The sequence below is a fragment of the Colius striatus genome, chromosome 6 (assembly GCF_028858725.1).
Source record: "Colius striatus isolate bColStr4 chromosome 6, bColStr4.1.hap1, whole genome shotgun sequence".
NCBI classification, from domain to species: Eukaryota; Metazoa; Chordata; class Aves; order Coliiformes; family Coliidae; genus Colius; species Colius striatus.
Window position 1 is genome coordinate 20,163,290 of NC_084764.1, and position 27,102 is coordinate 20,190,391.

At 42.0% G+C, this 27,102-nt stretch overlaps 2 protein-coding genes across 3 annotated transcripts in view; one reads left to right on the forward strand and one right to left on the reverse strand.

Moving 5' to 3' along the window:
- The first annotated feature begins 573 nt into the window (after positions 1-573).
- PAX9 (paired box 9) lies at positions 574-19,003 on the forward strand. Its single transcript, XM_061998148.1, has 4 exons — positions 574-648; positions 1,539-2,165; positions 4,458-4,597; positions 18,749-19,003. The coding sequence occupies exons 1-4, from the start codon at positions 645-647 to the stop codon at positions 19,001-19,003; spliced, it is 1,026 nt and encodes a 341-aa protein (XP_061854132.1). The 5' UTR covers positions 574-644.
- A 3,978-nt stretch (positions 19,004-22,981) lies between these two features.
- SLC25A21 (solute carrier family 25 member 21) overlaps positions 22,982-27,102 on the reverse strand; it is a 254,886-nt gene continuing 250,765 nt past the window's right edge. For both annotated transcript variants that reach the window (XM_061998534.1, XM_061998535.1), the window contains exons 9-10: positions 26,751-26,803; positions 22,982-24,245 (exon numbers count right to left, since the gene is read on the reverse strand). In XM_061998534.1, the coding sequence (XP_061854518.1) occupies positions 24,175-24,245; positions 26,751-26,803 (124 nt within the window). In that variant the 3' untranslated portion in view covers positions 22,982-24,174. The remainder of the gene's footprint in view (positions 24,246-26,750; positions 26,804-27,102) is intronic.

Sequence of the window (27,102 nt, forward strand, 5' to 3'; positions counted from 1 at the left end):
GAGAGCCCCGACTACCCTAGTCTCTTACTCTGGGATAGGGGCCGTGCTGGGCGGTGTAGCAGCCGGCGGGTGCCCGGAGTTGCCCCTTGCCCTCCCCGCCGACAGTGTCCCCGAACCCGCGGGGGCTGCGTACTCAGTCCTCCCCCGCCGACTGTCCGTCTGCGTAATGCCCCGCCAGTACCGCCCCAGTACGAATGGCACTTTCCGCGCCACTTACCACCAGGCAGGTACAGAATGGCCATGTCCGCTGCGGCAGAGACCCAGGTGCCGAGAACGCCGGGGCGGGAGAACGGAAGGACCACGAGTACCACGCTGTCCGTCAGCTCCCCCGGCCATTAGGAGGGCGGCTGAGCGACGGGGCCGCCTCTGGGGGCGGGCCCGAGGGAGCGGTGGGCTGCGCGCCCGGCCCAGCCCAGCCCTGCCCACGTTGCCCCGAGGTTGAAATGCAGAAGTCAAGGCTCTCTCGTCTGGAAGCAGATTTTCTTGTCGCCCTTTCCCCCTCACGCCCCTGCTGCCTCCTCGGTGGAGACTGGAGAACCGCGGGGGCCGGGGCGGCCGGGAGCACAGGAGGCCGGGAGCCCGACTGTGGGCATAGGTCTGCGTTCGGGATTTAGGGCGGCCCCAGAGGTGTCCTGCTCAGAGGAATGGGTAAGTGGCTGGGAGCTGCAGGAGGGTTCAAGTGCTGTCAAGAGAGGGGTAGCACCCGTGCGCCGTCATGTGCCGCTGCCGCAGCTCCCTTATTGACTTTGCTCGTGTTCCTACAAGTTGTAAGAACACGTTAAGGGTCAGGAGCCGGGGAGAGAGAAAGCTCCTGACTGCTGGGTTTGTTATTCATATTCTTAGGCAAGTGCGGGTCAGGATCGCAGCCGAGTGTATGGCTGGAGCCTGTGGCACATTGTATATTATTCCTGACATTGATCTTAGCAGTTAACATTTTAGCACGTTTGTTTTACAGCCTAGCGTAATTGTGCTGTTAAACGAGAGGCGCTAACAGCACCAGAAACGGTCTTTAAAAAGTTAGTCTCGAATCAGAAGCACCGCGTTGCCCTTGCCTCTCCCAAGATCTAAAAGAATTTCCTCAACTGCTTTTCCTTCCTTCCCCTCCTCCACGTCATCGAACATATTTTTCTTTTCCTTTCTTCATGTTCCTTTTTCTTGTGGCGATAAAACTGTATTGTCTATTGCGGTGATCTTGTTTTTTATTTCTGGAATGTGCTTTTTTTTAAAAAAAAAAATGCTTGATGCACAGTCCAGGGAACTCTGACATTTGCTGCCATGGATTACTTTCTTCTTTTTTATTATTTTTATTATTATTTATTTTCTCTTCCCCCCTCTCTTTTTTTTTTTTTTTTTTGTGCACTCTTCCTCCCCTGCCGCCCCCGCCCCCTTCCATTTCGAGAGCATCCCGCTATTATACAGAAGCGTGCGGGGAGTGACTGGGGGTCCGCGGGCTGTGACTTGCGATGAGGAGCAGCTCAGACGCCCCCTTCTGAGCCATTGGCCGTGTCCGACGGGTATGTTTGTGCGTTTGCTTGCAGAACCTGCCTTCGGGGAAGTGAACCAGCTCGGAGGGGTGTTTGTCAACGGGAGACCCCTGCCTAATGCCATCAGGCTGCGGATTGTGGAACTGGCACAACTGGGTATCAGACCGTGTGACATCAGTCGGCAACTCCGCGTTTCCCACGGCTGTGTCAGCAAAATCCTGGCTCGCTACAACGAGACCGGCTCCATCCTACCGGGGGCTATCGGAGGCAGCAAACCCCGGGTCACCACCCCCACGGTGGTAAAACATATCCGGACCTACAAACAAAGGGATCCGGGCATCTTCGCCTGGGAGATCCGGGATCGCCTGCTGGCCGATGGCGTGTGTGACAAGTACAACGTGCCTTCAGTCAGCTCCATCAGCCGCATCCTCCGGAACAAAATCGGGAACCTGTCTCAGCAGAGTCACTACGAGTCCTACAAGCAGCACCAGCCGCCGCCGCAGCCCGCTTTGCCCTACAATCACATCTACTCCTACCCCAGCCCCATCGCTGCTGCAGGAGCCAAAGTGCCCACTCCTCCCGGGGTGCCGGCGATCCCCAGCACCATGGCCATGCCAAGGACGTGGCCGTCCTCCCACTCGGTGACGGACATCCTGGGGATCCGGTCCATCACAGACCAAGGTGAGGAGCGGGGACCCGGGGCTGCAGCGGCAGCCAGGCAGGGCCAGGGTGTTTCAGTCCCCTGCCTCTGGGCTCCTTCCTTTCCGAAGGTGGGAAGGAGGTTTCGCGTTCCTCTCCCATTCCCCCCATCTTACCGGAGGATGTGTTTCAGGACGCGGGCAGGCCGGAGGTCCCGGGGAGGGCTGCAGGTGGTTCAGCAATCACTGCATATCGGCCGTCCCCGTTGCCGTTGTTACCAGAGAAGTGGCGACCGGTGCCTGACGGAACGGCCCGGGGTGCGGCGGCCCGAGGCGCGCTCGGTGCCGGCCGAGGCTCGCTGCCGCCCTCCGGTCACAGGCGCCGCCTTGGCGTTACCGAAAATTCCGTTTTCTCTAGTTTTCGCAATCAGGCCAAATTTGCTCCGGCAGGAAGTTCAAATGTCACCTAATTGCTTTCATTCTGATGTTATATTTTCCTCCGAAGCGGTAGGCCAGGAAAACCAAACCCCCAAGATCTGCTGCTCTGAGTCCCTCCACCTCCTTCATATTCCTCTGCCTGGAAACCGTGTCGCGTCTCTCAGCCGCCGGATATGCTTTGCCTCATAGAAAGGGACATTTTTTCCCCATTTCTATCTCTGCCAGAGAACTAACAGTGAAGGTGGTACAAACAGCAATCTAAAATAACCTTCGCCTACAGCGATCTCTGTGCCCCATTCTTTCCCCCCTCCCAATAAGAGGAGGGAGGAGGGAATGAATCTGATTTCTGTTTTCACTGCGTTTTTAACGGCAACAATCCAGTTCCAGCAGCACTTCAAACGCAAATTGATCCTTTCGGTCCTGCAGAATATTTTTATTTTTCTTTTTTCAAATAGGTGGTATATTTTAAGTAATACGTTCACATAAGTAGACTTCATTTATATACGTATCTATAAAAATATATACGTTTTGTCCTTCTTCACCCTCAACTTCACGATATAAACTCTGTCCTCAGACTGCACGGGCACAAACAACTGTGTTTCTGAGTTGACCTCAACAAATACACGCCTGGCAATCTCCACTCTGTGCTGGGGAGAGGTAGTGTTGGCAATGAACATTAAAAAGGAGGACATTACAATCACATGAGAACCAGAGGTGGTGGGGTTTCTTGTTGTGTTTTTTTTCTGTTTTTGTTGTTGTTGTTGTTTTCAGTGAGTTCCTCTTTTATCAACACCACATTGGCAGGCAGGCAGGCAGGCCTCTGCCGGTACTACCGGATGCCTAGCTATCTGCCCCGTCTCCCTTAGACCTTGGAGCTGCACACATCTTTCTGCAGTGTAAAACCTCCCCCTTCCCTGCCCAGCAGAGAGCCGGGGCTGCTGAGCGGCCGATGCCGCAGATGGGGGCTGCTTGCCCTTGATTTATAGGATAAACTGACCTTGCTGACACGGAAAGGAAGCCCCTATTCATGGGAAAGTGTGAGATCAGCAGAAAAGGGCGCTCACCGAGAGAGCTCAATTTCTTAAGACAACTCGGCGAGGGGCCGAGCGAGCTGGTGTGGCGGGGAAGCCCGCTCCCACGGCGGCTCCGGCGAGCCTGCAGGCTGCAGTACGGCCGGGCGCGGGGCTCGGGGGAGCGGACCCCCACACCCCCCAGCGAGGCCGGGGAATTTTCCCGCCTGCAGAACATCTCGGTCTTCCCGTGCCACGGCTGATGTGCATGTAAACAGTTTAATCTTCCCCGCCTCCACTCTTCCCCCCCTCCCCGCCATTTCTTCTCTTTTTCTGTTTTTGCTTTTCCCTTTCTTTTTCTTTCAAAACGTCTTTTCAAAATTTTGTTTGTTTTGTTTTCTTGGGCTTGTTTTTTGTTTTTTTGGTTTGTTTGTTTTGTTTTGTTTTTGTGTGGGGGAGTGTTTTGGTCCCAAACTTGTTTGGAGTCTGGTTCATCTGCAGCCGTAACAGGGGATAGCATTTATCCTCGGACTTGCAAACGCACACATATACACACAGAGAAGGAGATTTCCACAAATCCTCCTTAGGAAAGCCTGGAGGACAAGTGCCAGGGGGCAGCTCCGTCCCACCAGTGCGGCGACGAGCCAGCTCCAGGCTTGGCTGGCGGTCGCTGCCATTAGCTGAACGGACGGACGCGATTCCCTTCTCCCCCCGCATCACCTCCTCCAGAGCTAGTCGGAGGCTCAGCTAGGAGTGGCGGGTTAGGTACAGTTTTCATCTTAGCTCTGCCTCACAAAGTGCATCCCGTGGGGAGAGGGAGCTGTCAACGTGCTTCACATCCCGGCCTCTACCCCTCTAACCCCCCAACTCCCCATGTTTCCCAGCAGTGAGCGACACCTCGCCTTACCCTAGCCCCAAGGTGGAGGAATGGAGCAGCCTTGGTAGAAACAGCTTCCCCACCCCGGCCCAGCACGCCGTCAATGGCCTGGAGAAGAGCTCACTGGAGCAGGAGGCCAAGTACAGCCAGGTAAAGAGAGAGGGGAGGTGGAGGGAGGGCGGCGATGCACAGAGCCCCTGAGCTCAGCCTGGGGTTTACGGCCCTTGCTCTCTGGAGCCGGTGTCGGCCTTCCGTTGCTTTTGATTTGCAAACGAGTCCTCCAAGACGGGCGGCCTCAGGAAAGAGCCCGGCTCCTCACTTCGCTCCTCTCTCCGCTCCCTCTGTCGGCGCAGTCCCCGGGCCGAAGGGCTCCTGGCGAGTGGAGGGCCGGCGAGGCGGGCAGCCCCGGGATCCCAGCCGCCCGAGTTCTCGGCGCTGCCCCCGCCGCTGCGGCACAGCTCGCCCAGCAGACATCAGAGAATCGCCGCTCACCAGGCACTGCCGGCTGCTCGCCCGGCCCCGGGGCTCTGCCCCCCTGGGCTCTGCCTCCCGAGGCGCTCAGCCCCGGCCCGGCCCCGAGTCCCAGCCGAGCCTCGGGCTGTGTGAGGGGGGCACGTCCCGCCACTGCCCTTAAAGCCGCATTTCCCCCTGTCCGCAGCGTGCTCTGTAGGCAGGGGAATAATTTGAAAATGAGGTGTAATTGCTTCCTACATTAAGCATTTTTAAACGCTTAAGTAGACGGTGAATTTCCTACGTTTTAATTACAACACAATATAACTGTTACTTAATAAATCTCTGTCTAAATCTTTGTACTTGCTAATCACATCCCATGCCAGGAGAAAGGCTATAAAAGGCTCAACTGTTACTCGTTGGGAAAGCACAGGTTTTCAAAACTTTCCCCCACTCTCCTGGCTTTTTTTTCCCGTGTGATGGAAACATTTCAGAATGTACAAGGGGTTTCTCTGACACACTGACTTCCTGGCCTTTCAGTTCTTGTGCTCATAACCAAGTGGAGGAAAACCCGTGATGTCTGTTTAGCATGTTCTTCAAAGACAGAGGGTTTGGACGTATTTTTCAAATTCTATATCTGGTTTTGTATTCCATGTTGAGGAACATTTTGTAACTCATGTTTGGTGCTCAGAATAGCTGTATCAGACTCTTTCAAATTCAACATGTGGAGCATGAACTTTGGATATGCTTGCAAGGAGGTGAAGGAGGCAGCGTGGAAAATAGGCCCCATAAGTGAACAATGACTCTGTTAGATACATTGACTTACAAACAGTATGCCACCTTTAAAGCTGTACTTTTTGTTTTGTGTTACATTTTCCTATTCCATCATTATTCATTTCATATCACAAATAATGTGGCCCTGTAGGATAGCCATGATTGTGTGGTTAAGGACAGAATGAGAGTTAGATTTTGAGTTAATATTCATCCTTCCACAATTGTCTTTAAAAACAAAACAAATAAAGCATTAGCAGTCTTACTAAAAAGGATGGAAATAGCTTGTCATTATTCTGTTAAGAACAGCTGTGCTGTGGCTGCATTGTCTTAGGCTGGGCCTCCTGCGAAAGATTCTGCTGAAATACTTGAAGGATCTGGCTCACGGGCTGTAAACCTCTGGTGGAATCTCATTTACCTCAACAGACATGCTGAGGAACAATCTTATATAAATTGAGTCAATTTCAGTGCTGGTGTCAGAAGCTATTTTTCCTCTCTTTTCACTCTTTCAATATTTATGCTTTCATCGTGATAGTGTGTCACTATTTTACTGTCATTACCAGTCTTACTTTAATGTTTTGCTCAACCTGAAATATTGCCTGACAAGTGTAATTTAAACCTATTCACTATTTAAAAATGGAGGAAATTGCTACTAATAAAATGGAGTTAATTTATCAAAATACGTTGTCCAGAGAGTTCAAAAGGGTAGAAAAGCTAAAAAGTATTTATCCAAAAAGTCATTTTTGGAACCCTACTCACTAAAAGAAGATATGGAGGAGATTCTCTCCTGCTTCTTCCCCGTAGTAATATGGGTAAATAGAATTTGTCTTTGGAAAGTCTTAATGTATAGACCAGTCTATTCATGTAGTTTTCAGACTTGCTTACCAGAGAACTCATTCATATGTATGTTAGCTGCTTCACCTGTCATAAATTTACTGTCTTGCTATTTTAGAATGTATTCAGAAAAAAAGTTGTGTGAAATAAGGATATGAAAATGGAATGTTTTAATTTTTTTTCAACATTTCTTTTTGCTAAAAGATTCATTCCAGCCAGATACAAAGTGAAATTTATGAATCAAATTCTTGCTGCATGTAGCACTGATTTACTAGTTGTTCGCTGAAGCGCAGTGTATGGGGTGACAGTTTGTGACAGGAGAGTCTCACCAAGTCTCTAATATCCTTGGATCTTTTCACAGTTGCTTGCAACATGTACTGCTTTGCGTGTAAATAGAGGAGCAGGGGACAGGAGAGAACATTGGTTTATTTGTGTGAATCTAGCAGAGGAGTATCTGTAATGGTGGAAAAATGGGAAGCCACAGTCAAAATTTTATGCACTAGGGTGAAACAGGGTCTGTCATTGGATTTTGGGTTAAATGCTGTTTTCCTCATCTCCTTTGGGCAAAGCTCGTTACAAAAGCTGGGTCTCAAAAAGTTAGCAGATTTCCCCCACAGGAAGCAACTCTCTGTAATATTCCAGTTTAATGTCTGTATTATCAAAATCAGAGGTGTCTACAACAGGAGTAGAGCAGCAGGGAATCAAGTGCATGTGTGTTTTACTTCAGCTTTCCAATTACACAACAGGAGCAGAGGGAATGTGCTCTGAAGCACATGAACAAAGGATTTTATGTGGATGATAGGGAATTCGGTTGTCTCCAACAAATGCCAGCTATGTATTTTAAGCATCAGCAATATTCAAGGTTCACCTGTTCACAGCTTGCCACAGCTACTAGGTGAGTGAAGGATTCATTCTCCAGCCTTAGTCATGGAAGACAATACTCTACTTCTCAAGTAAAGATGATGATGCATGAGAAAGACTAGAAAAAATTAGTCCAAAGAACAAGGTCTTCTGTACTTTAAAAATATATTTATTTGATCCTCCCTTTTAAATACTATACATCTGTTTTAACACACAGGACCTTGTAGGCTTTTTTCAGGCTAAACACTTTTTGACCTCCCAGACTTGCCAGCCAGCAGCCAAGGCGATCTCTTTGATGGGTTTAAATGACTGCATTTCACCCCTTGCCTCCCACATCAGTGGGAATTCAGCCTAGGAAAGAACTTCACAAAAAGAGGCAACAAGACATCACATTTTTGCTTTAGCAATACTCGGTCACATTCTTTTAAAACAAAACTGAGTCTTTGGATGTAGAATATTATTTCACTTTAAATATTCTGAACTTCCTGGTGTCTCTGGGGCCCTTGTTTGCAATGTTGTTTGGTATTTGGGTTTGGGGAATTGAAAGCTCTGTCTGGCAGACTGTGATCCTATACCAAATGTTCCCCAGGAAATTACAGAGATGTTTTGTCAAGTTTCTATTAATTTTTAGTTACCCGATGTCCGAAGTTGTCATTTACACGAAAGCAATTGCATTATGTTTTCCTGGTGCATCATACTCAGAAATTTATCACACAGCTTTGCAAACAGAGCAACTATGAATCAGAGAAACTGAAAAGGAAAATAGATTTTTCTGAGAGCTTCTCAGTTTTGCGTCATACGCATTTCATACAAAGCTTATTTATATAGCAGTATTTGTATAGAAAGACACATTTAATGTGATGTTGGAGGGAAAATTGTTACAGATGATATTATTAATACAGAGGTTTAATATTTGGAGTATTTTATGTAGTACACTGGTGCATTATGAAAAAAAAAATCAACCCTGAAATCACTGAAATACAAACACATTTGTACTCTTCATTTGAAGGGAAAACATTTAATAAATGTGTATCATAATTAAAATACAGCAGCCATTCAATGCTTGTGACTTTCTAGACTAACGTCATGGATGTGCAAACTGAAAAAGTTGTGGTCTGCATTTATACATGTATGAAAAAGCAGATGATCTGATGCGTGTCTGTACAGTTTGTTGAGAGGCATATAGCTGTGGAAACTTTTTTCTTTCCAGAATTATTTGCTGTGTGCATTGCAGGAAGCAGATGTGCACATCGCTAAAGGGAACAGATACTCATTAATGGGAAAAAGTTTGTAACTGAGTGGGGGGGTCTAAGAGCAAGTAGTTATTGTAAACTGGCTCCAGGAAAGAATACGCTATTCAGATACCTGATCCAAACTTACCAGAGTTGCTGAAAACATTCCTCGAAATTCAGAGAGGCTTGTGAACATTGTTTGTGTGAAGTCTTCCTCTGACATGTTGGGCAGACCCTAGAGTAGCAACTGCTGCTTCACATCTTTCTCAGCTGAACTTCATCTGCTGTTAGTGGCTTGAGTTTTTTGCTTTCGTGGGACAGCACCTCCCTGTATTTGGGTTGCATTTTCATCAGGGGTTGTGAGCTCCACATGCCATAAGCACATAAAGGGAAGGCTCCATTTTAGGGCAAGCAAATGCATGTAATTGTGGGCATAATTCTGGACAATTATTTGCACAGAAAATGTAGGCAATGTAAATAGTTCCTGGTCTTTGATTGTAGATGAACAATGAACTATATATAAGGTGGCCAAAGCACCTGTAACTGTGTTTATCTGCAGTGCTTAGAACCCACAATAAATGGTTACTTCTTTGGAAATCAGATGAAAATGTAACCTTAAAAGTTACGACCAATTACATGGCCCTCCTACATAGATCATTTATCAAAAAAAGTGAATCAGCAGATTACTTATTTGGCATCTTATATTCTAAATCAGGGTTCAGGCAGTTGTATTCCTGCTATGGGTCTGTGTAAAACCCACCAGTGATAGAGGTCCACACCTCCCATGCCTCATTCATAGCTGGGGGGGTGGTGGTGGTGAGGGAAGGTGATAGGAGAGGTTCTTATTTGCTTTCTTGCCATAGTAACTAGCATAATTGTTATCAGAGTTCCTGTCTGGTGCAGAGGTTCAGACCTTGGCTTGGAGACTGGCTGGTTCTGTGTCACTCTCACTAGGATCTCCAGACCAGTACCTGTTATTAAAATACTGTCACTAAGATGGCTTGCTCAAGGTCTAGGCATCCATGTCATTGCATGTTGTGGGTGAGGGGCATGAGCTGATCCCACTACATGCACCCGATTCCTTCCCAGGTGATCTGGATGGCACCCCATTCGAACCCCATTTGTGAGACCTGCCTCTTACTGGCCACCTGCTTCCACGGCCAAAACACAGTGCCCTGTCCACCAACCCACATGGCTTCAGGGCATTCCGCCCGGATGAAACTAATAAAGAAAGTCAGAGAGGTGAGTGAATGGTATAATGACACTCAAACTGTACTCTGAGCACCCTCTGCTCAAAGGGCCCCAACCCACCATGAGCTCCACCATGACAAACAGGACTAGGGACTGAAAAGCCAGTGTGGTGGGATATACCTATCACAGCCAAGGAGCAGAATGCCAGGGGCAGGGGATTAGATAGGACTTGATCTTCTGGTGCTTACACTAGAGTGGGAAGTAGATAATGACTCTGGTGTGTTTGAATTTGTCTGTTGTGGCAACTTATCAGCTCTTAGGAATTGTCCTACATAACTAGTCATAGTGACCATGGACATTCAATAATTGATAGGCTGTGATTTCACCCTTGTTAACTTACCAGCTTTCCAGTAATTGCAGCATCAGATATTTGTTAGACAAAAGGGACCGCTGATTTGGCTCTCCCTGAAGATGACAAAATGGGGACTTTACCAGTTTGACCCCACATCTGCATAGCTTCTAGCCATCAAGAGTCCTTTTGATGTGTCTGTGTCTGTAAGTTTTCTTCTTCCAACTTCAGTTTCCTTTAAATAACACTATATTGAAATTACAATATATTATTAAATACATTAAGAAGACATTTTTTATAGTACCTTGTTAATACAGTATAGTTTTAACCATCAGCATAGAAAGAACAAATGTTTATTCTTTTCAGTGTATTTGCTTGTTTAATGTTCATGTGTGCCCTGTCTGTCTCCATTTACTGGAAAGACAGTGGCTTCTATTCTTCCTAAACTGCAGTATGAATGGAGAGCAACCATTCAGTGAAGTAGACCTTGTGCACTAATCTATGTTTGGGAGTCATTTTAGGTGTACATGTTAGCACGTGCTTGGTGTGCTGTAGGTGGTAGATCTCACTTCACTGTGAAAACCATCTAAACAAATTCCTCTTCTGAAGCAGCATTGGAAAACTTGGTTCCCTGCTTTTCCCTTGGAACATGCTTAGGTTTTACAACAAACCCTGTCTATCTTGTCTCCATTGCGCCTTTTTCTCCTACCTCTCTTTTCTGCTGTTGTTTTTGCAGTGAGTTCCCCTGGCTCTTTTAGGAAAGGATCGATGGTGGTGTGTAAATTCAAGTTATAGTTACTGTTTCCAAAACTGGGTTTTTATTTCCCTGAAGAGGCTGAGATTTAAAATGTGATAAGAAAATATAATTAAGGGTGATCTTGATGCATATTACAACTATAGTTAAAACACTCAATTGATATTATCTGATTTCTGTGTTAGTGCAGCTGGGGATGCCTATAAGCAAAGGAAACAACTTTAAGAAACAAGCACATGAAATGTGGTGAATGGGATATGCTCATTATTAAGGGAATGAACCTTATTTTAGAAGGAACTAGTGTGATTTTCTCATGCAGTGCATTGCAATATATTGAATTTAGTAAAAGGAGAAATAACTGTAAAGAAAACGGCATCTTTGTAAAATACATTGTGAAGGATTGGGTAACTAATTATGTTTGGAAAGTTAAAGCACTCAAGCATTCAAATAACTCCATTTTAATTGTGACTGCAACTAGAATAGCGGTATTACCTTGTGCAACTTCCAGTGAAACACTGTATTTACCCATTCGTGGATGGTCTCTTTCCATTTCCCAAAGCTCAGTCGTCTGGGAATCAAACTTGGCTGAGCAATAGACAGGCTGTAAACTGCTTGCCCATGTGTTATTTTAAAACCTTCTCAATTCCAATGTACTATTGCTGTCAGTCTTGAAAACAAAGGCATATGTTTCAAAGTAATATACTACCTACAAAATGTTTCCTCTTCTGTTTAAGATTTTTTGGATGTCAAAATTACTTAATAGCAATGTCCTCATTTTTCAGGGTCTATTTTCTGCTCTTCTGCTTGCAGTGAAATTAATAGAAAACAAAAGGGGGAATACGTTCAGCAAAATATGTTCATTCATCTAAGAATATGGATATTATAGTATAATATGAAAAGATTTTTGCAAGAAAAGTTTCCAGCATTATACAAAGACAGCAAACCCTGATTTGCAGGGTCAGCTCTGACTGGGTTACACACATACAGCTTAGAAATTTTACTTAGGTTTTCTTAAAAAGATTTGAAATAAAAAGTATTATCATAGACTGGAGAAATTTACTCTGTGCTTATTTTTGTAGTCCTCCTTTAGGTAACTGACTCACCTGTGTAGGCATGTTAATTTTAGTGGGACACTGACCTGAATGAGTGTTAGTAAGATCATGTAATTTTTCCCACTGATGCTGTAGCATTGAAAAGCAGCTTCAGAATTTCGCTCTAATTTAGTTTACCACAATTTATACCAAAATATTGTTTAAGGTTATCAATTTTAAAACCTTAAAAGAAATATGGGTATGTTGCTTAAATCTTTAGCTGATGCTATTTTCCTAAATGAGATTTCCATTACAGGCTTGCTGCTGATGTTTTTCTTGGAAAATTTGTTTACTCTTCCCTTGGGATCACATATGTTGGTTTGATTTATAAATCATATTTAACCTCCAATTAAAAAGGGAGATTTAGCATGTTTGCTTCCTTTATGTTTGCAGTATGTTTGATTGCTCCTAGTCTTGTTGCCATAACCTTTTTGACTGATTATGTGGACATCACTAAGAACATGAGATATCCTCTGGTTTTTTAAGGTAATTTTCTCTTCTGATTGAAGGGCTAGATATTCAGCTCAGCTTTTCCCTTGCTGTGGGAAAAAAATCAACTTCTTCAGTAGCTGCTTTGTGCTATGATTCTATGACCATGTTTTCAGGACATTTCTAAAAGATTCGGTGTTTCCAGAAACTGTTTGTTCATTTTGAAAAATGAGCAGCAAGAAGGTGTCTGTCTGAGGAGCTACAGTGGCATTCCTGCAGATAAAACTACTGCTAGTGCTTCTTTTTGCTGGGCAGCTGCTGTGCTCAGTAAGACAGTTGCGATACCTCTGCAGATTTGTTTAATTTGCTCTCAGGGAAAGGCTCCATGTTGGAGGATCAGGCAATGTGCTGAGCTTGCTGATCCAAGGACAGGAAGGATTTGTTCCATCCAAGTCAGTGTTAGAATTGTGAAATACAAATGAAGCAGCCACCTTACTCACCAGAGGTGTGTTTCATAAATCTTGATGCAGACTGAACTTCTGCTGACTCCAGAGAGGGAGTTTGGGCTGAGTCACTGTCCAGGCTCATTAGGACTGGTGAATTGGGTAACTAGAGCTTGAAGCCTACATTGTTTCCCAGAAATAACGATGTTTAGACATACTTCTGCAAAGCATACACTCCTATGCAGTAAATAATCTATTTAACAAAATATTGTGACAACTACATTACATTAGACAAGTAATTCAAATAATTTGAAAGAATAACTTTAAAATAATAAGAAAAATTTACATCCCTTCGGACACTTATTTTAGAGTTAGACTATAAAACTGAGGTGATTTCCACCTGTGGCATCCACCAGCTCTTGTTTGTATTCATGTAAACCCAAAATGAGATAATTTGCATTATTGCTATTAACGATAACTAACATAAATGCAGGTCTGTGATTTTGAATGCTATGACTTTAGGTAATTTTCTTAAACATTTTGAAGCCACATAGAAAGGGATCACAAGAGACAATCTAATTTTGATACTGAGAGAACACATATCTAGCAAATGAAAGGCAAGGAAGGAGAAGTAAAGAAGAAGATGAAACAAAACAAAATAATATCAATTAATTAAAATACAGAATTTACACCATGATGTGTGAAAGTGAACTCTAGCTTGTATGTTTTTCTGTTATTAATATGAACATGGCAAGAAGAAAAAGTCAATTTATCTGACTTGGATTGATTGGGAAGTTTGTCTAGAAAGGTTGTGCCTCCAGATGGTGCAGGAGAGGAAGATGAAGCAGTACAACACAATACACCAGCATAATCTTCATAACAGAAATTAAGATGTGTATGGTGGTTATCTCCGTTTTGGAGAGGAACTGTTATTTTAGGGATCCAAGCAGCTAATGAAAGTCATCTGTTCCAAAGACAATCCAACATAAGCTTGATTCTACATTTTCTTTTCAGATGGGCAGAAAAGAATGACAACAAGTCATCTATAGTTAGTATTGTACCTAAAGTGTCTAAACCTAAAAATTATCACTGTTAAAACTGCTGTACTAACTCCTTAACTGGTGAAAATACATGCAGTTCATGAATTTGTTTCATCATGTTTCAGCATTATTTTACGTGACCTAAAGTAAGACCTTACATCCTCATTGGCTTTAAATTCTGGCCTGGTTATTTCCTTTCACTGGTACTGGTGTGCATCAGCAGCAACTCAGCAGAAAGGCACCAGACCCAGCTTGTGATCCTGACCCAACCACTGTTGTTTTGTGGGCATCTTTGCTAGAACATGTTTAACTGAATCTGTGATTTGGTGGAAAGTCACATGTTCTAGATTTTGAATACAGCTCTAAAATTTAGAAATATTTATGCCATCAGTCACCTCAAAACATTGATGGAAGCAGCATTCAGAGCAAATGTTTCTCTATGGTCTTTGTGGAAGCTGGACAGTAAGTGCTTTCAAACAGGAAATCTTATCATTTGCACAGCAGAGGTTCTTTTTCATTTAGAACTACATGTTTGTTTGCTTGCTTTAAAAAATTAGATTTCCCTTGAAAAGCAATGGTTTAAATTAAGAAAAAAAATATTTATAAAACTTAAAAACCAGGTTTAAGAAGCTCTGCACTTAAAACAAGTTCTAAGGGTTTTAAAAATCCATAAACACTATGGGGTTCTCGCACTCCTAATTATGAATGTTTAGATTTTGGTGTTCATTTCCTCTGACTGAAATACTGCAGGATGAATTATTCATCCAGTATATACAGGGTCGTGGAACTTAATCCCCTCCATTTATTTTAAGTGAATGTCATGTTTGTAAAAAGTGCTAGATTGACAGACAAGATTCAACCCTTCTGACAACCTACACTTTGTATCTAAAGCTGTTTAGAAGTAAAAACTCTTGTGGTTAAAATTATTGGGTCAAGTCCTTCCGTGATGAAAGTCAGAGATGAAAATCTTTTTTTTTTTTTTTTTTTGAGTAGCATAGTTTTAAATCCCGTAAGATGAGGTTTTCTCTATCCGCTCAGCTTTAAATTTGGGCCAGAGCAGGCCTCTGGCTGCCTTGTGTGTATGGTTCAAACCAACCTGAAGCAGAGCAGCATGCCATGCTGGGTCAGTCTTTACCCATCCCAGCGCTGCCTGCTTGGCTGAAGGAATCTACTGGCATCCACATCATCATGGTTTTGAGCGGTAAAGATTTGTAGCACTGAACAAAAATAAGAATGATCCATTAATTCTGTGAGGAGGCAGTGACAGCAGCTTCCCAGCACTAGTGGCCTCTGACGGGTCACAACTGGTGGTCCCTACACCACTGTCTCCATGTCCTGCCCTCAGTAGTTAGGGCAAGATCTTTCTCACATTCAAAATAGACACCATAAAACCAACAGTTGCAATTTAAGTAAAGGGAGAGTTGGTAAAAGGGTTGTTCTGTCTGTTATAAGTCAGGGTAGGTATTTTTTTAAATTAAGCTTTATTCAAAGAATTCAAAGAATCTTTATTCAAGTCTTGCCTGTTTTACCAGTAACAATCCAAGTAGCACCTCCAGTGTAATTGAGTAACAAACTAGGGCTTCTCCAATAATTATAGTTCAAAGACTTTCTTTTTACTTTGTGCTATAAGACCATACTAAGAAAGGCCACATATAAAAAATAGAAGTAGGGAAACATATATATGATTGGACTAAATATTTATCAACAATGTCTGCATTAGTGTGAGCTGTTCAGGAGCTCAGGTTTGCCCCAGATCATGCATTGTGATCAGTTTCTGTTTGCAGAAAAACCCTTGGCAGCCTTGTCTATAGAAGCCACAGGAGACCACGGACATGGGTTTGAGCGTTGGTGGACCAGCAAAGAGGTGGCTTGTTGGCACATTGCCTGGCATAGACCTAGCCTGTGCGCACTAGCACAGGGCCAGACACTTACTTCCCTGTGTAAATTTAGGCAGACCACAGGCCAGGCACCCTGCCTGACAGGCTGTGCGGACAAAGACAGTTTGTTTCTGGATTAAGAGAGTTGAGCCATGGTCCTGGGTGTTGCACCATGTTGCTCACCCTCAGGACCAAAGAATTGGCCCTGGTCTGTTTTATTTACACGTGCAGACACAGTCATCACCTCCAGGGATTTTTTTTTCGTGTGTGGACACAGCATTACACATAGCAGGAAGTCATTTCTGGAGGACAAAAAGTGGCTTTTCTCTACCCATATACTCTTGGCCTGCAATGGTGGGGTGGGGAAAGATGCTCAGCAAAGTGATTGCATCAAGCAGTATTTCCCCTTGGCATAATGAGGCACTATGCAAAACTTTAAGGGTGCATTTATAGCCTTATTCTTTCTCAGACAAGAGGTTATTATAACATCTGCCTTTTCTAAAGAGCTCTAAAGGAAGTACCAGTGGTTGGAGAGCATGCTACAGCATGGCAGTCTGTACAGCATATGGGAAGAATTTTCTCTTGTCTGTGGCAAAAGAGGACTCTGGCTTTTCCCAGAGCCACATGTGGTTTAGGGGAGCAGTGACAGCGCAGGAGGCTGGAGGGACATGTGCCTCCTTTGCAGTCTGGGAAAACATTCTTTCAAAAGCACAGTTCATGGGACATGACCGCTCATAGTGAGGAATCCTACTTAAAATGGGGCTTCTTGAGCCCACTGCTTGGTACCAGCCTGCTTGAAGCTTCAGAGGCTGGAGTTTTGTGTGGTTCAATGGCTATGAAACTCTCGTGGGACTTGCCCCAGGTCTTTTCTCCTTCCAGTATCCCTTCGGGGTTTCTGTACTTCTCTATGTAGGATACCTTTGGACTGTGACTTTTCATATCCCAGTATTACAACCTGGCTCTAATGGCTTTACTGCCTCTGTGCAAAGCTGTTTATTGCTATTAGACAAAACAGAGGGGTATTCGTTCTTGTTTCGCATTCTTCTGAAAAGCACTTTGCACATTGGAAGAGGCAGGGAGCTTGGAGAACTGCAACATTTTAGGGCTTGTCACACTTTTTACTTTCCAATAAATTCAGTGAAATGATTTTACCCGTGACTTAAGAAGTATACTAATTTACAGTGCAATTATTTGAAGGTTTGTATTAATTAGTATTGCTGCAAACACTGATATTTAGAGCTGAGGCTAAAGTGTAACTCAGACACAGTAGGGGACGTGTAATTGGAGTTGAAGGTCAGGTCATATATTTGGATTTTCAAAAGAATAAGGCAAGTTCAGCTTCCACAAAGTGTTTATGGATTTAGAATGACAATTATGGTGCTGTTGCAGCTCTATATTTTGTACTAATTAATATACCTATCAGAGGCTTATGGCTGGGATCCTGTCACTGTGGCCTGCTGGTTTGGATTGCTGTACACATTTATATTGACTCCAGCAGGATTACTGCTTGATTTCCCAACTGGAAGTGAGAGGATATTATCACCAGTGGAACTGTGAGTTACATTGGAAGCAAACTCATGAGCCTGAAACCAGGCCAGTGATGTTTATGGAGGCAAATACTTGAAATTTAGGCAGGTGCTATCCAGACAGGAATCGAATGTTTAAATGTTAAAATCATGTGAAGTTTTATCAGAAACAAAGGTCTGTTTCATTTCTTAACTTTGCACTGTCCAGGTTAGGTCTAGTTCTAGCAGGTGATTAAAAATGGTAGACGCTACATGATTTGATGGATACCTGTTCTGTCATATTTAGATAGGAAATGTTTCTAGAAAAAATACCACATCAAATCCTAAAACATAAACACTATACAAATATAAATTTAAGCAAGATGAATTATCTTGGTTTGTACCTGCTCTGCTGAAGAAACATTTACAGGATGTGAAATAAACCATTGAACACTTTTTATTTAAATAAGGAGTCATTCATTGTGAAAACCTGCTGTGGCAGACTGAAGGACTCTCCCTTCCCTATTTAAATAGAAACCCTTCTCCCCAGCCTACAGGAGGACCTAGGAAAATAGCTTGCAGGAAAGGACCCAGCCCTGCAATTGTTTTGTGCACAGAAGCCCTATTGAAACCAGGAGCTGTGAGCAAAGAACATTTGCAAGGCTACATCCCAAGTACCTAGAAAATAGATTTTTAAAAGACATCATCAATAATAATACTGCTACTATAGTTCTGACTCATGCTTTGAGCAGTTACCAAAGAGTTTAAGATGTTCCCCCCACCCCAGCTACTTGTTACCTCTGTGTTCCAGAGAGTGTTGCTTTGGGATCCGTGCCCATGCCTGCCTGCTGCAGCTCAGAGCTGAGCCCACCCTCTTGGCTGGCAAAGGCGAGGCACTGGGATGGGTATGGCTGTGGTCACTGCACACCCAGTTTAAACTGCCACAGCACTACTGGCAAGGCCTAAGCCATAGTTGCCGACACCTTGTGAAATTTGGGAAAGGTGGAAAAAGCTTACAGCTCATCTGCTCCAGAGACTAAAGGTACTTGGCAAGAGAGGTGGGATAAACTGATCACAAATGCCTCCAGCAGTAGCACTTACACATGATGATTAGATGGCCTTAAGGAGTCTGTCAACAACATCTTGCAGGAAAGTGTGGCAGGCATACAGGGAGGGTTGGCAGTTCCTGGCCTGCTCTTGGCTTGTGTTCCCTATCATCTGCTGCTGGTCCCTGTCTGGGACAGGCTACTGGGAGAGGTGTGCAGGGCTGATTTGAGGCATCTGGTATTAAAGACAAAGTGCAAGGATGCCACTGCACCCCTGAAATCCAGGGCGGTCATTATGGGTGGCTTTCTGGGTGTCTCCAGCAGCTGTGGTTCTTGCACAAAACTGCAGCAGCATCTGAGGGCAGCTTCTTTTACGGCAGATCCGCTGTGTCTTACTCTCTGAGAAATGTTTTTCTCTTTCTTTTCAGGCACCCAATGGCCTCCCAGCTGTCAGCAGCTTTGTGTCGGCACCAGCTATGCCTCCATATGCCACACCAGCCCAAGTGTCACCTTACATGACGTATAGTGCTGCCTCCTCTGGCTACATGGCAAGCCACGGATGGCAGCATGCTGGAGGCACCCCGCTGTCCCCTCACAGCTGTGACATCCCTGCCTCGCTGGCATTCAAGGGCATGCAGACGGCCAGGGAGGGCAGCCACTCTGTCACAGCCTCTGCTCTCTGATGCAGAAGCCCATCAAGGACCACCATGACCCCGCTGGCTGGTAGTCCCTGAGCCTGGCTCGTGGGCTGCTCTCTTTGTGCTGGCAATACCTGGCATTTCTCTTCATGACTTGTCCCCTGTAAGGCTTTTAGGATTGAAAGAGCTGAAGACAACATCAGAAACTGAGAGAAGTGTGGTGTTGCACTCTTTAAGTAAAGACCTTGCATCCCTTAAAGGGCTCGTGGAGCCATGTCCCACTCTCTTCTGGTCAAACCACACATATTTATTCTTAATCACTACAGACTTTCTCAATGTGCAATTGTTATTAAGATTTGTGTAAAAATCAATAAAGAAAAATCACCACAGAAAATTCTGCTATGCCTCAAATCAGCAAAGGCGGCTAAATGGGAGGCGTTTGCGAATGCCCAGAGAACAACCCTTTCATTGACAAGGTTATACAATCCACTGCAATTCAGAGATCACTTTTTGGCTGTTTAGATGGGTTTTGGGAATCAGATATAGAACCAAGGCAGTAGGTGGCCCTCAGATTCTTCTGATATGTCACCGTCATCAGGCAGTAGTAACACCTTTGTGTTTTTAACCATATGTAAATATAGGCTTTTGACAGCATTTGTTTTCACATTTCAGTACATTTACTTCTACTTTTAAATTAAAAAGGTGACTTTCTAGCTATTTTCTGTGTCTTTGCATAGTGGGGTGATAGCCTCAGGTGATGAGGTTTAGGTAAGTTTTTTTCATCGTGTGTTTGTGCCTACAGTGAGTGGCTTCAACGTCTCATGAAATATGGTTTTCTCTTTAGCAGAAGATTCAAAGGCAGAAATCCAGGGAAGTAACTCTCCCCAGCTATACCCAGCTTCCTAGATTCATGAAACACCACATTCATGTCAAGCATACAAACAGAAATGAGTGGAAAATACCTGAACAAAACTGAAAACTGTAGAGGAAAATGCTGTTAGTGTGCAACCTGTGCAGAGATGCTTACAAAGCCACGTCAGTCAACAAATCCACCGAGAAACAGAATTATACCACCGTTGTTGGCTCACTTGTGTCTAGCATTTTTGGCCCGAAGATTCTGTTGTAATTTTTTAAAGAGGAAGCTGTATTTAATTTCTGCTTTAATGAATGTAAAATATGGCTCTTGGTAAAGTTTACATTGTTATTCTGAAACATTTTTTCCCTTATAGGTATGCTATTGGTGGTGGTGCTATGAACAGATATCATTTAATATTAACAAATTCCCTTTCTACATTTCTGTATCCAGTGGCAAGTACTCGGTGCCAGTTGTTTTGCTTTAAGCTTTAATCCCAAGAGCACTAACGTTCTGATCTTTGAAAATTTACCTGTTTTCCTTGGGCAATAATAAAGTTCTGACCATTATTCCAGAATGCTTTCCACATGCTGTAGGTATGTTCAGAATATGACCATGGAAAAAAAAAATTAAGCCTGGTGTGATGTTTCATGTCCTGCATAGAATATTAATATATGGTGTATTTTAATAAATATTGTGCAATAACTTAACTTACACTAGAGATAGGTAAAGCAGAGTAGAAAATGTCATTCCTCAAATACTGCTTTATCTGCATACTATATTGAACGTTCATTCATTGGGAAGATAAAATACAGTCCTCTCTTGAACTACAGTCCTCTCTGTGGGTTTCCAGCTTTCATCACTGAGATAGCTGTGAGTAAATTCTCATAATAATCCAACTAGCACCTGTGCACAGTATACCCACTGAAATATAGATGGACTCAAGTGGTTGTTGCCACCGTTGCATTTTGCATTAAAAAATAGTTAACAGAACTGCATTTCTATAAAGAACATGGGTATTGTATTATTGCCCTAAGGAAAGAAAGATCTGATATCAGATGATATCCTCTATTCATCAGCCTCAAAGGTATTTAACAGCTATTTAGCTTTAACAAGACGTTGAAAACCTTGTTATTCAGTAGAACACTTTTTAAAGAATGTTTCATTGAAACTACTAAAGGCAACATGAACAGAAGTGCCACACTGCCACTCTGCCACAGTTACTGACGTGATGGACATTGTTCTGTTATGCAGTTCCAACTGAAATAAGACTAGCCTTAACACCATGGAAAATAACTCAGTTTAATTCTAGACAAGCTCTTCACTAAAATGAAAAAAGGAGAAAAAATGTTAAGCAAAATATCATAAGTCAATAAATAAGTTAGCAACAAGATTTTAGCTCTCAACCTAGTTGTTTTAATGGATTATAAAATTCTTGAGTAAGTCTACCTGTTGTTATCCATACAGCACAAACAAGGAACATCAAAGGAAAGATGAGAAGCCTTCTGTAGCACAACTTTTTAGGTTCCAAGAATTCACAACCCTGTAATAAAGTATGCCTACATTAAAAGTTTTAAATTTTTTCCTGAGCAACAAGAGGTAATTTCTGGAACAGAATTCATCTTTTCTGACATTCCCATGAGGCATTTGTTTGTTATGTGAGACGCTTTAGAGAAACAGATCCTTAGCTTGTGCCAGTTGTTTGCATTGTCTTGTCTTCAGCTAAATTGGGATAATTTATAAAGCAAGGCCAATGTTAAATATTCATCACGTGGGAATACACCATCAAGAAACATTTTTGGTTTGTGTTTGTTTAGGTACAGCTCTTTGTGCATCTGCCTGCTGTATGTAATACTTTACCCCCAAGTGGAAAGTTAGTGATGCTGTGCGCAGAAGTTTTGCTCAGAGTGAGCAAAGGTACCTGGCCTTAGAACTGCTTGTGATGGATTTTATTTGCTTTTCGTAGGAATTTTCATAACTTTTTTTTTTTTTAATATAAACCTATGATGCAGAGTACTCCTTTGCCCAAGGATTCTGCTTATACTCATGGGTAAACTGAAAAACCACATTAGCATATTAGCCACACGTATTTAAGCCACTTTACAATAAACAAAGGAGAGAAAGGGATTTTTTTTGTTTTATTTTTTTAAATAATAAACAAGGGTCAACTGCTGCTGTCAGGTACAGGGGTATAAATCCGGAGTGAACTCACTGAGGTGAATGGATTAATTTGGGAAATATGCCATATTTGTGAGTGCAGATTTAAGTTTTTAACCTGAAAAGCCTACACTGCATTCCCAGAATGACAAATGTTTTCAAAGAAATCAGTGAATCCTAATACTCTCTTCTATGACAGCCCCACCGTGTTTGCATGGTCCTGATACAGAAGAGGTCCAATGTGAAACTGATCCAGACCCTATATTACACCAGAAGTGATGGGGAATTTGGCTGGTATATTCATGGGTTCATTTTCTAAAACAACGCTGTGTTTTCTGCTTTCTAATGGTTCTCTTTTAATCAAAGATCAGGCAGAACTATTAACTGAAAAAAAGTCGTGTTGGAAAGGATGTAAAACCGAAGGCTATATATGTATATACGGTATGTTTAAAGCCTTTTATTTTTATATTTTGAATGCTCTAAATTAATAAAAGACTAATTATAAAGCATGTTGCTTTTAATTTTCAAAATTATCTTAGTAGTGTCTTCTCTTGGGCTAAGTATGATAATGAAATGCAGTGAGGAACATTTACCTTAAATGAGAAACTGTAGCAGAACTGATTTTATTGATTTTAGCTATGAAGTAGCATAGGTAAGAGAAGTTGCCATTGTCAGATTTAGAGAAAAGAGAGGTTTATTGAGCAAGTCAGTACAGGAATCCTTGAAAATGCTGAGAACGCATTCCTATTTTTAGCTTTTTGTTGCTTTTCTAATGCATTAAAATAACTCATGAGATGAGATTTCATGTGTGAACTGTCATTTTCAAATAACAAACTGGAAAGATATTTCTTTAGGATTGCTGGGAAAAAGGTTTATACCTCCTCAAGAAGAACATTAAAATTAACTATGTCAATGTAGTATGAGGTGATAAACTTTCAGCAATTGCAAGATATATATTAATTCAAACATGAACCTAGTTTAGATAATATTTTAAAAATGTGTAATTCTAAGTTATTTGAAGAGTTCTTGAAAAGAAACTGTAGAATGGCACAATTGCATGAATGGAAATTATGTCTGCATTTAGGATAGCAGACATTATCATTTTTCACAGAGCTAGTTATAATGGCTATCAAAATGGGACTACATCACTGAAATACTATTTATATTGACTGTGACTGGGAAAAGCAAAAACTTTAGCTTTAGAGTAACATTTTTTATCTATAGGAAGGTGCGTTTCCTTGAGGTGTATGGCTAGCTAATTACTACTGCATACATGCTGTCGGTCTAGAATTTTGTATTTCCATCCCACAGTGGTAATGAAAGGGTAAAGGGGCAGTCAAGGCGCATTGAGCATTTTTAGCACGGGACAGCTCTTTAAGCAATAGCCTGATGGTGGATAAACAATTCAGAGTAAAATCTCACATGTCTAGAAGTACTTTTTTTTTAGTTCATTTATTTACTCATGGACCAGATGATCTCTAAAAGCCCCTTGCAACCTGTACCATTCTATGATTCGGTCATTTCTCCTGATTCCCTGTTTTGAACTTTTATGTAACTTCATTTGGGCTATTTTCAGTATCTTCTGTAACCTGAGTAAGAATTATGTGATATACAGGGCTAAGTATCAAGGGCAAGTAGGACATTTAATGGTGTATGTTTTTAAGGATGTGGCTAGTCATGCTGTCCTTTTTCCATCCTAACTCCCAACAACTTAAGAAGCTCTTCTATTGATGTTGAAATTGTACTGGACTGAATTGAAACTGGACCCAAGATTGACGCAAGTGGTTGCTGAGTAAGGGTCATATTCTTAACCTGGAGCTGTCAGTTTACACTACCTTAGTATCTGGGCTCACATGATTATTATATTTTCTTTTTCTCTTCAAATCCCCTGAAAATTAGTATTTTGCCATTTCGGCTGAAATTTTTATCAAAGTGCATTGATTACATAGTCTAATTTAGTGTCCAAAATTTCCAGTTTGTCCTTGAAAAACTAACTTGTTCCTGTATCTCTTTTATCTTTTCTCTTGATCCAGTAAGACAATTGCAAACATCAACTGGGCTATTTAGTTACACACTTACAGAAAAACTTGTGCTTAAATGTTTTCCCGGATCAGAACCTCAACGCTGGATTTGTTTTGAATTGTATTAACATCAATGTAAATCTGAGGGCATTCAGTGCCCTAAAGCAGTACATTTCTCAAACGTGCTACTTGTGATCAGCTGTGTCCTGAAGCCATGCATAAACATATTCATAAACCAAAAGCATCACCGCACCACCTGGAAGAAAAGAGATTATTTTATTACATACAAAATTCAGTATTTTCAAGATTTTCCAGATCATTGTAGTGTGTAATCTAAAACAGGACATGGCAAAGCCTTATTTGAAAAATGGATAATTCTACTAATGCTCTAATTAATTAAAAAATAAGCAATTATCAAATCATACAATTTTACTTAATATCAGACCATAGTGTTGATGTGAAAACCTTGTATATTAAATCAAAATCATACTCAATATGATTTTTCCTAAAGTTTTCAAGATTAATATTTTCCTTTGTTCTTTAAAAGTGAAGCTTAATACATGTTATATTTATGTGTTTGTTTAGAGTTAAGTCTGGCTATGAAAGACCAGCTGCAGTGGCATGACAAAAATTAATCACCAGGGTGATGAAAATACTTCCAGGTAAGATTCAGGAAAGGTTTTCAGCTGTTTGTTTGCCATGTCTAAAGCAGAAGATCACAGTATTGAAATAAGTATAATCTTCACTTGCCTGGGAATCCACAGGCAAAATTTTGATCTGATGAAATAGCATTATCTGCTAGAAATAGAACCAGTAACAGTACAAAATCTCAGCCCCAATGTCATAAAGTATCTTTACTGTTAGTGAAGCCAGATTAGTCCTTCTGTAACTGGGCTGTAATTACTGTATGAGCTAAAGAAGGAAATATTTCTGAAGAGGTGTGTGTATATATATATATATACACACACACACACACACATAAAACTAAGCACATAGAGAATCACAGTTGGATGCTTCTAGTTGTAGAAGATGGGAAAAGAGAGTTAGATTCCAGGCTGCAAGAGTACGTGCTACTTGTGGGTGCCATCACTGGGCCACAAATACTTTCTTGCCTTTGCCTTTGCCGTTTAGGGTCAGTTAGCAGGCTCAGTCTTCTGCTGAACTGAGCTGATCTTTCTAGGTAGATGGGATAGACAGACATCCAGGCACACAGAATGACCACATGAGTTTTCCCATATTATTTATCCTAATGAACTATCACCACACTTGAAATCCTTCATGAACTTCATGAATGCACAGACAGCTAGAAAGAACAAAAGTTTGTAAAAGGCTTTGGCCAATAAACCAATCATAGATCCCATAGCTAAGATGGGATTTGGACTTAAGGCTGATTCCAATTCTCATACTGTGTGACCTTTGTGTATATCTCTTCCTGAAAGCATTCACATGTTGAAAGAAGGAATTACCTTTCCAGTCACAATAAAGATTGCATTATTTTTCATTGGAAAGCCAAATCATACATTAATCAAGGAGACTACAAAAGTGTTTAAAATGAAGTGTACACTTAGCTGACTTGCTGGATCTGGGCCAGAATGCATAGTCATTTGTAAGATGGAAAATTTTATTCCAAAATCTAATGGGTACTGGGGAAGCGAACCCTGCCTTCTCTTTGTCCTGTACATAATCTAGTATCTTTGGAGTATGAGAGAAAAGACTTTTAGCTGCAGAGCTATGCCTAGTTGCCTTGTTTCTGTTCCCCACCTTCTTCCTTTACCCTGCACAATTACCAGGCATGGTCTAGCACTTAGCCAGATGCATTGGATATGCAAACATTTATAGACAAACATTTATAGACAAATGCTTCCTTTATACTACAGAACAGATTCTACACCTTACTTGCTTTTAATCACTTGTGTTCTTGCCTATTAAACCACCTTGCACAAGTGGAAATACAATATCACAGGAATGGGATATTGTTCAAATTTGGACTTTTGACACAGACTGCCTCTGTGGGCTCGCAAAGTCTAAGGGCCCAGTGCTTTGCTTTTATGATTAATCAAAACTAACCAGGAAACAGTAATCTAAAAGTCAAAGAAGATCTAGCTATCTACCACTGTGCTTCCACATTTGGAGCAACAACTAGTGAGAAAAGGTCTATCAACAAACTCAGTTTTAAGTTGTCCTGGTCCTCTTGGTCTTCTAGGGCCATGTAAGTTTCTTCCTAGCTCAAGCCATTGCATGTTTCGTGTCTATTCTTTACAGCCCCCGCAGACCACAGAAAAAAATAACTGGAATTTGATACGCTTGGGCTATGCTTTGACTAGTTGAGAGCATTTATACTGGAGAGACTCTCACCTGCATTTTCAGGTGACTTTACATGTGTACAGAATAGTCCTAGTGAAATCAAAATGTCACATTTTAAGGAACAGGAAGCTTTAACACTTAAAAAGGATTTACAGTTCTCGCATTTGCATGGATGAACTTTCTCCTATTTCACAAAGAAAGCAATTGCACAAATCATCAGTTACTTGGATCTGCAGTCCTCTGATGTTTATATATTTTTTTAGACACGTATTTAGCCAAATCCATCTACAATTAGATGATGCTATTATCAAAATAAATCATTCAAATATGAAGGATATTTTGATGATTTCTGGTACACTTTCCTTTATTTGACTGATGCTACATTTTATCAAGCAATTGAAAAACTGGAAGTGAAAGAAAGAAAAAAGCAATATAGAAATAATAGAGTGAAAATTACCTGGACCAAGCCTCATGATCTTGGGAACCAAGCCTTTGTACAGAGCCATAAATCTGTAGCAGAAGAAAAACAAACAAAGCACTTCAAACAATATTCTTGCTCTAAAAGAAGAATGGAATTTTAGCATGTGTTTGTTAAAAAGCTGGCAGAGCACTTAGAAGCAATTATTTGAAATTATACATGTTCAATAGCAGACTGTATCTGGATTTTAACATTTTACAGAGGCTGATCAGATGAAGAGAAAAAGTTAATCAATGTTCAGTCACAGAAGCAACGTTGTGCGTCTAGCCAATCAGAAATATGACTTTAATCAGTGAGATGGTTTTACTTTCAAGACAAGCTTGTTAACAAC

What these genes read in the sequence shown, in the direction of transcription:
- PAX9 (XM_061998148.1), top strand. An exon ending in CCGGTCCATCACAGACCAAG is followed by an intron (nt 2,166 to 4,457) that starts GTGAGGAGCGGG and finishes GTTTCCCAGCAG; the next exon opens with TGAGCGACACCTCGCCTTAC. An exon ending in AGGAGGCCAAGTACAGCCAG is followed by an intron (nt 4,598 to 18,748) that starts GTAAAGAGAGAG and finishes CTTTCTTTTCAG; the next exon opens with GCACCCAATGGCCTCCCAGC.